This window comes from Balaenoptera musculus, chromosome 10 (genome assembly GCF_009873245.2).
Source record: "Balaenoptera musculus isolate JJ_BM4_2016_0621 chromosome 10, mBalMus1.pri.v3, whole genome shotgun sequence".
Lineage (NCBI taxonomy): Eukaryota > Metazoa > Chordata > Mammalia > Artiodactyla > Balaenopteridae > Balaenoptera > Balaenoptera musculus.
Window position 1 is genome coordinate 38,743,958 of NC_045794.1, and position 9,415 is coordinate 38,753,372.

General features: G+C 39.0%; 1 protein-coding gene across 1 annotated transcript in view; it reads right to left on the bottom strand.

Moving 5' to 3' along the window:
* The window catches only part of LOC118902756 (olfactory receptor 10AD1), a 45,095-nt gene extending 39,227 nt beyond the window's left edge, over window positions 1-5,868 (bottom strand). Inside the window, 1 exon segment of the mRNA XM_036867438.1 lies at window positions 5,696-5,868. Coding sequence (XP_036723333.1) covers window positions 5,696-5,868 — 173 coding nt within the window.
* Window positions 5,869-9,415: the final 3,547 nt, after the last annotated feature.

Here is a 9,415-nt window from a genome sequence, read left to right on the forward strand (position 1 = left end):
AAAACATTTACAAGTATTCTACATACTGTATTTGTATGTGTCCTTACAGAAAACAAAGAGGCAATGAGCTCCATTCCTTTTCTCCAACTCTGCCCTTCTAGCCCCCCCCCTTTAATACGAGTACCCCATTTCATCTACTGTGTGAGCTTCCAGGATTCTTTCTGCAAGTTTTCTCTTATGTCATGGTCACAAATTCTTCACCACATTTTGGATGCTGCTACTGAACCCAGGACTAGATATTCTTGGGCAGAATCTGTTCCTTGGTGTGGTTCTGACCTGAACTCCTTAAGGCATAGCTGCCAGAATTTTTAATTAATTAATTATTATTTTTTTATTTTTTGGCTGTGTTGGGTCTTCGTTTCTGTGCGAGGGCTTTCTCTAGTTGCAGCAAGCGGGGGCCACTCTTCATCGCGGTGCGCGGGCCTCTCACTATCGCGGCCTCTCCTGTTGCGGAGCACAGGCTCCAGACGCACAGGCTCAATAGCTGTGGCGCACAGGCCTAGTTGCTCCGCGGCAATGTGGGATCTTCCCAGACCAGGGCTCGAACCCGTGTCCCCTGCATTGGCAGGCAGATTCTCAACCACTGCGCCACCAGGGAAGCCCAGCTGCCAGAATTGAGTCAGAACTAATCTAAAGAAGCTATGGCAGGAAATACTGGGGCCAAAAGAGTTCCCACTTAGGCTGAACTTCTGATTCCATGGGGGCAATGTTCCTGAGTTTCACTGCAGGGTACCCTTCTGGCTCCAATGCCTGGCCCTAAAGGCATTATCTAGCTCAGAGAACAACTTCAGGCCAGGGGGAAGCCAGCTTCTTTTTTTTTAATTATTTTTTTTAAATTAATTTTTATTGGAGTATAGTTGCTTTACAATGTTGTGTTAGTTTCTACTGTACAGCACAGTGAATCAGCTATACATATAAATGTATCCTCTCTTTTTTGGATTTCCTTCCCATTTAGGTCACCACAGAGCACTGAGTAGAGCTCCCTGAGCTGTACAGTGAGTTCTCATTAGTTATCTATTTTATACATAGTATCAACAGTGTATATATGTCAATCCCAATCTCCCAATTCATCCCACCCCCCCTCCCACCATGGTGTCCATACAGTTGTTCTCTACTTCTATGTCTCTATTTCTGCTTTGCAAATAAGTTCATCTGTACCATTTTCTAAATTCCACATATAAGCGATATTATATTTGTTTTTCTGTCTTACTTCACTCTGTATGACAGTCTCTACATCTATCCACGTCTCTGCAAATGGCACTATTTCTTTCCTTTTTATGACTGAGTAATATTCCATTGTATATATGTACCTCATCTTCTTTATCCATTCCTCTGTTGATGGACATTTAGGTTGATTCCATGTCCTGGATATTGTAAATAGTGCTGCTATGAACATTGGGGTGCATGTGTCTTTTTGAATTATGGTTTTCTCTGGGTATATGCCCAGTAGTGGGATTGCTGGGTCATATGGTAGTTCTATTTTTAGTTTTTTAAGGAATCTCCATACTGTTCTCCATAGTGGCTGTATCAATTTACGTTCCCACCAACAGTGCAAGAGGGTTCCCTTTTCTCCACACCCTCTCCAGCATTTATTGTTTGTAGATTTTTAATGATGGCCATTCTAACCAGTGTGAGGTGATACCTCATTGTAGTTTTGATTTGTATTTCTCTAGTAATTAGTGATGTTGAGCAGCTTTTCATGTGCTTCTTGGCCATCTGTATGTCTTCTTTGGAGAAATGTCTATTTTGGTCTTCTACCCATTTTTTGATTGGTTTGTTGTTTTTTAATATTGAGCTGCATGGGCTGTTTGTATATTTTGTAGATTAATCCTTTGTCTGTTGTTTCATTTGCAAATATTTTCTCCCATTCTGAGGGTTGTCTCTTCGTCTTGTTTCCTTTGCTGTGCAAAAGCTTTTAAGTTTCATTAGGTCTCATTAGTTTATTTTTGGTTTTGTTTTCATTACTCTAGGAGGTGGGTCAAAAAAGATCTTGCTGCGATTTATGTCAAAGAGAGTTCTGCCTATGTTTTCCTCTAAGAGTTTTATAGTGTCTGGTATTTCATTTAGATTACATGTCTTTAATACATTTTGAGCTTAGTTTTGTGTATGGTGTTAGGGAGTGTTCAAATTTCTTTTTTTTTTTTTTATTTGTTTATTTAAACATCTTTATTGGAGTATAATTGCTTTACAATGGTGTGTTAGTTTCTGCTGTATAACAAAGTGAATCAGCTATATGTATACATATATCCCCATATCCCCTCCCTCTTGCATCTCCCTCCCATCCTCCCTATCCCACCCCTCTAGGTGGTCACAAAGCACCGAGCTGATCTCCCTGTGCTATGCCGCTGCTTCCCACTAGCTATTTTACATTTGGTAGTGTATATATGTCCATGCCACTCTCTCACTTCGTCCCAGCTTACCCTTCCCCCCCCCGTGTCCTCAAGTCCATTCTCTATGTCTGCATCTTTATTCCTGTCCTGCCCCTAGGTTCTCCAGAACCATTTTTCTATTTTTTTTTTAGATTCCATATATATGTGTTAGCATACTGTATTTGTTTTTCTCTTTCTGACTTACTTCACTCTGTATGACAGATTCTAGGTCCATCCACCTCACTGCAAATAACTCAATTTCGTTTCTTTTTATGGCTGAGTAATATTCCAAAAAATGCAATTTTAAAAAGCAACAAAATACTATAAATATCACACAATTCAGAAAAATAATACAGTATTTTATGAGCTGATGCTCCTCTCATTAGCTGACGTTGCTGAGTTTTTTTTTTTTTTTTTTTTTTGCTTCAATAATATATGATGATTTATTTTATCCATTCTCACATACTCAGAATAATACATTATAGAGCTAGAAGAACCTCAGAGAACATAATTTCTAACTTACTTTTGCATATGAAGAAACAAAAACTCAGACATGCTAAGGAACTTGCTTTTGTTCGTTATAATACAGGAATGAATTCAGACTTCTAATTGTTAGGTAATTTCCCCTTCCACAGTGCTTTATATACTGTTCCCTCTGTTCTCTCTTCCCTGTTAATCTCTTAGTGCCAAGAAGGAGGGATGTTTTGAAAAACAATGTATTTTGAAGAGGGAAATAACACAGAAGAGAGGTAAAAGGAAAGGGTAAAGTTTACAGCTGTGGTTCCCCAGTCTCCTATGGTCTGCTATTGCCAGCAAATTCTACTTAAAAAACAACCCATCCAATCTGGAATTTCATAATTCTGCTTACTTTCAAAAACAAAAGTCCTATTGGCTAGGAATTCAGGGGAGTGTTCAAATTTCATTCTTTTACATGTAGCTGTCCAGTTTTCCCAGCACCACTTATTGAAGATACTGTCTCTTCTCCATTGTATATCCTTGCCTCCTTTGTCACAGATTAGTTGACCACAGGTGCATGTGTTTATCTCTGGGCTTTCTATCCTGTTCCATTGGTTTATATTTCTGTTTCTGTGCCAGTACCATACTGTCTTGATTACTGTAGCTTTGTAATATAGTCTGAAGTTAAGGAGCCTGATTCCTCCAGCTCTGTTTTTCTTTCTCAAGATTGCTTTGGCTATTTGGGGTCTTTTGTGTTTCCATACAAATTGTAAAATTTTCTGTTCTAGTTGTGTGAAAAATGCCATTGGTAATTTGATAGGGATTGCATTGAATCTGTAGACTGCTTTGGGTAGTATATTCATTTTAACAATACTGATTCTTCCAATCCAAGAACATGGTATATCTCTCCATCTGTTTGTGTCATCTTTGATTTCTTTCATCAGTATCTTATAGTTTTCTGCATTCAGGTCTTTGGCCTCCTTAGGCACAGGTCTTTGGCCTCCTTAGGCCTCCTTTATTCCTAGGTGAAAAGAGGTACAGACTTCAGAAGTGCAGCCCTGTGAATACAGGAGCTATATGGAAATTAAACACTATCTCAGTCTATGTGATACCATTCCAAATTTCTGTTATACACTGTTCCCTCAGGAAGAAAGATCTTCTCCCAGGATTTCCTCTAAAAGCTTTTATTTGTGTATCTTGCTTTTCTAGTTCTTCAACTATAATTCACAGACATTTGGGGACCAGAGAGAAGCCAAGTTCAAAACCCTTGAAACCAATGTGCTTTCCACCGTGTGTTAGTGCTTTACTCTGATAAAAATCTCATTTGTGAGGTTTTTTTTCAAGACTATCTACCACAGCCTTATGAAGTATTCGTATCCCCATTTAGTAGATGAGAAAACTCAGAGAAGTAACTTGATTATGTCAGATTTAATGATAGAGCTGGAACCTGAATCTAGGCTTTTCTAAGACCAAGGCCTCTGTTCTTTCCATTTTCCATGTTGGGGGTCATCACTCAATTAGAAATTCAATATCTAAAGTTATCTAGGAAAGATAGAATGAAACTCTCTAACCCCATCATTTCAGAGGTTAGTTTAGAATTGATAAGAATCATTAGGAGGAGGAAGAGACATGAAATGGAAAGGATAATCTAGTTTAGGCCAGACTGTATGATACAACTGAATATGTCCACTTACCAATTTCATGTGTCCCAGGCTCCTTGTCACTGGGGATTCAAACAGTTAATCCTCCTGTCCTGAAGCTCAAAGGAAGGGTAAGCTCTCTTTGGAGAGCCAAGCTACACAACATATTCCCTAGGAGCAGGAGGCTTCCATTCGTCCAGGCAGAAAACCCAGATTCTAACATTACCTTTCCCTGACACTGCCTGCCTGGCCTTTATCCACCCCCAGAGGTGTGAGAAGCTGATTTCCATACTTCATTGGCTCACTTAGAGCTAAATCATTGGAGGGAGAGCCCTGGGTACTAGTTTCAATGTTTTTGCTATACAGTGGTGGAACCCTGGGCGGGGCCTTTTATCTCTGTTTTCTCTTCTGTGAAATGAGAGAGCTGGCCAAGACCTACTGTCAGTAGTCAAGCAATGGACAAGGGCAGATCCATGGAGCCTCTGACCCACACCATATATTGCTCCCTTCCAAGTTCCTAACCCATAATGGGTAATACTTTTATTCCCAGAGCCCTTTACCATGTTAGATTCAACAAACACCAACATCTACTAGCTTCTTTGTGCCAAGCACTGTGCTGAGCATCTTCACGTATATGGGGCTTTCCAATTGGCACTCTCGTGGAGAAACAAAAACTAAACACATCTCCAACTTCCGCACCCTAATGCTTGGGTGAACAAAATAAAAGTCCTAGTCAGATTCTGGAACACTCCGCAGTTCCAAGGCAAGAGACTGAAGGAGAGTAGGGCCTGTTCAGGAGGGTGAAATTTAGGAGGCTGCCAAATTCTGCTCCAGATTGTCTATAGCTATCTTTTTACCCGTTTCTTATTCTTCTATGTCTCATTAATAAGGAGCACAACAGCCTTTCTCCTTCAGAGGCAAATGACCACGACAGCATCTTGAGGCTTAGCGGCCTCTCAGGCTCCACATTAGACTCAGGACACAGGAGGATCTGAGACTACATTTCCCAGAAACCACCGCTCCGCTTGTGGTCTCAGAACAGCCTTTTGAGGGGGCGCGCATGCTCTGACCATTAGCACCAGATTCTCCTCCACGCCCTATCTCCCCCAACCCCGCGATTGGAGTATTGACAAGTTAGACCCACCCAGCCTTCAGAGTACCGGAAAGGGGTGAGCAACAAGACCGGAGCTTTTGGCTTTCACCCACTCCAGGCACCCAGTCTTTCTCCACCTCTTGTGGTAGTCCCGGGACCCCACATCGTCCCTCTTTTCGATGCCCGTCGTCCTTTGAGGACGGGAGTCCGCTGCGTGCGTCCCCTCAGCCTTAAGACAAGAAGGAGGAGCCAAAGCCCCACAAAAGGGGCTTTGGCGAATCTTCATGGAAATTATTCCTGCAGCTTGCATAATTTTAGTTTTAAGTGTAGTAGGTGGGGAGAAAATTGTTAACAAGAATGCGATAAGCAGTCAATTTTTTATCCAATTGTAATGCACAAGTGCAGTTGCAGGCCTGAAAGGCCCGCCCCGTTACCAAGGCAACATAAATAGCCCAGGGACAAAAATTTCTCTTTTCTTTCATTCTCAGATCAACAAACACTGGTAGAGGCCCATCACATAAGATCTGGCCCTTGTTCTCTAGGAGACAAAGTAAAGATGACAGTCAATCGATAAATATTTATTAAACTCCTATGTCGGCAACACATTAGACACGGAGGTAAAACAATAAATAAAGTGCTGCCCTTGCTCTCCTGCAAACTATTCTAAGACAGGAGCGATGATTGTTGTGATGTGTGGTATGGGAACAAAAGGCAAAGACTCCTAACCCAGACTATTAAAATGGAGGGGGAGAGAGTCAAGGAAAGCCGTCCAGAGAAAGTGATGGATGGGAATTAAGTTCTGAAGTGACCTATATTTGTAAAGAACTTCAATCCTCATTATCTGTACACAAAATTAAAGTCCAAAAAATAAAAATTAAAGTCCAGATGATGAAAGAGCTAAATATTAAAAAAAAAAAAAGTAAAAGTATTAAAAGAAAATATAGGATACTAATACTCTTTCTATGATCTAAGGCAGGGAAACAAGTCACAAAACTAAGAAGTCATCAAGGAGAAGACTGATAAAACTGACAACATAGAACATACTGTATAGCACAGGGAACTCTACTTAATGCAATGTGGTGACCAAAATGGGAAGGAAATCCAAAAAAAAGGGAATATATGTATATGTATAGCTGATTCATTTTGCTGTACAGTAGAAACTAACACAACATTGTAAAGCAACTATGCTCCAATAAAAATTAATTTAAAAAAACTGACAACATAAAATTAGAAACTTATCAATAACAGAAGATACCATAAACAAGGTTAAGAGACAAGAGAAAGACAAGGAAAAAAATATCTGTGTCATGCATGAGAGCAATGAACATCCACATGTTTGTGCCCACCAGCCAAAAGTACCAGGAAACACAACAGTAGGCAAGCAGAGTTGAGTCTAATACTTACTGCAACAAGGAAGACTGCACACCATGGGCAACCAGTGGGACATTTCCGTAAGATGGGGTTAAGAGGGGATTGTTCTGTGATTTGGGCTTGTGTTACATTTGCAGAGAGTCTGTCAGAAATCGGGGCAATTCTATGATTGGATATCTTAATTTTTATCTAGGAGGTGAGAGAAACTGAATGGAGCTAAAGCTGTAATTGGTAAAGCAGCAGCAGGCCCTCCTGTTCCCTGGGAGAAGGGGATGTTTGGTCATTTTTTGTGATTTGTACAATGTTCTTGTTTTTATCTGTGCTCAGACAATTTCAGAACGGTTGTATTTTTGTCCTGCTCCATTGGAATCACAGAATAACCTTGTCTGATGTTGGTTATTCTCTGCAGTTGTTTACATTAAGTAGGGAATGCCTGGGCCTAGGTACTAGTTGCAGGCTAGCTCCTCCTATCTGACACCTGTCATTTTTGTTTCCCGTAGAAGTCAATAATGAAACAGTAGACAACACAATAAAACATTAGGGAAGGATAAGAACAATAATTCACAAAAGAAAAAATAAAAATGAATAATTAAACACATGAAAAGATGCTCAACTGCACCAATAGGAAAATGCAAATTAAAACAGTAAAACACTGTTGGTGTTAATTTAAATTGGTCCAGGCTTTTTGGATGGCAATTTGACAATATCTACCAAAATATTATATGCAAGTACCTTTCAACCAGGAATTCCATTTCTTGAAATCTCTCCTAGAGAATTATATGCACATGTACACAAAGAGGAATATAAAAGGATATTTATTGTAGCATGTTTATAATAGTTAAAACTGGAAAACCTAAATAACTGGCAAAAAGGAATAATTAAATAAACTCTGGAATATTTCACAGTAGTTTAAGTTTGATCTTATTTAACCTTCTGTTATTTAATTTAAAAAAAACACTTGAAAGTCAATATTTATGGCTCTAAGTAGCAACATAGGAACACAATTATACCATAACATTTAATAAAGAAAGCAGCATTCATAGTTATACATCAGTATGATTCTATTTTTTAAAAAACTTTCCAAAGGAAAAAAAAGATTTAGGAAATACTCCTAAATACGAATAGTATATTTAGATGGCGGGGCTATGGGAAATTTTTTCCCTTCTTTCTAATTTTCAGTATTTCCAAACTGTGATTAATTAGTATGCACTTCTTTTAGAAATGAATAGGAACATTTAAAAAATGTAGCAGTCTACGACATGTCAGCAAGTACTAATCCAGACTAGCTGGACTGGCTAAATGATTGTCAAAAAATCGTCCCTATGCAGAGAAGAGTTCACAAGGGAAAACAAGATTTTCCAAAAGTACCCAGACTCCATGACCCATTTTAAAATCTGGTTGCTCTTATGCACACGTGCTGCCATGTTCCAAACTGATTTAGTGACCCTGGTGACATGTTAATACTGCTTTATAAAGCTTTTGTTATTTTTACTTACCAAGCATCAGGCCCTCTTATTTTTATCACTGAGCCTTACCCAAATCCTTGGCTTTATTCCAATTCTGAGCTTTGCCAATCCTCTCACCATGAGCCATTATTTAATAATTAACACAGAACTTTGAGAAGAATATGATCAAACTCCAGGCCTTTTAAAATTTTGACAAAAGTGTATCCCACAGTTGCAGATCTCATCTGAGCTTATGCAAGTAATTCCACCATAAATTAGAAGAGAATAGAAAATATAACCAAGAAGCAAGTCTAAGGAAGTCCAACTGGTAAAGAGGAGTAAGAGCATGGCTCACACATATTTCAGGGTTATGGTGTGGTAAGGGTCAGGCTCCAAGTGAAACTGCCACATAGACTTTGAAATGGTTTTATAGAGAGGGGTAAGAATAAGCGCTTCAGTGGGTTTGCTGAAGGAATTCACTACATAACACTGTGATAACAGGTTAAACTTGATGGTAGAAAGCTTACGAGCATAATCAAAAGTTTAGACCCAATTAGAAGATATAAGCAAAGTACAGCTGCTGTAATATGACTGGATCCAAACAGTATCATAACTACATTGCTGGTACAGCTCTAGAGAGTGAGATAAATGGGCAATTTCATTTGGGTAAAAGGATATTCTCATATCCTCATGAGAATAATAATAGTGATAACAATAAATATAATAACCAACAGTTTTGAATGCTTAATATGTTGTAAGGTCATGATAAGTGCTTTACATTCAATCATTTAACCAATATTTATTGAGCACCTAGTATGTGCTAGTAGGCACTGTGCTAGTGAGAATAGGGTGGTTAACAACTTGGATAAGATTCTTGCTCTAATTGGGCTTATTTTCTAGTAGAGCTCATGAGTTATATAATCCTTCCAACGATGCCTCATAGGTATTATTAAAACTATTTTATAGATAAGGAAACCTGATGAACAGAGAAATTAAACAACTTTCCAAAAATCACAAAGCCAGCAAGTGTCAGAGTTGAGA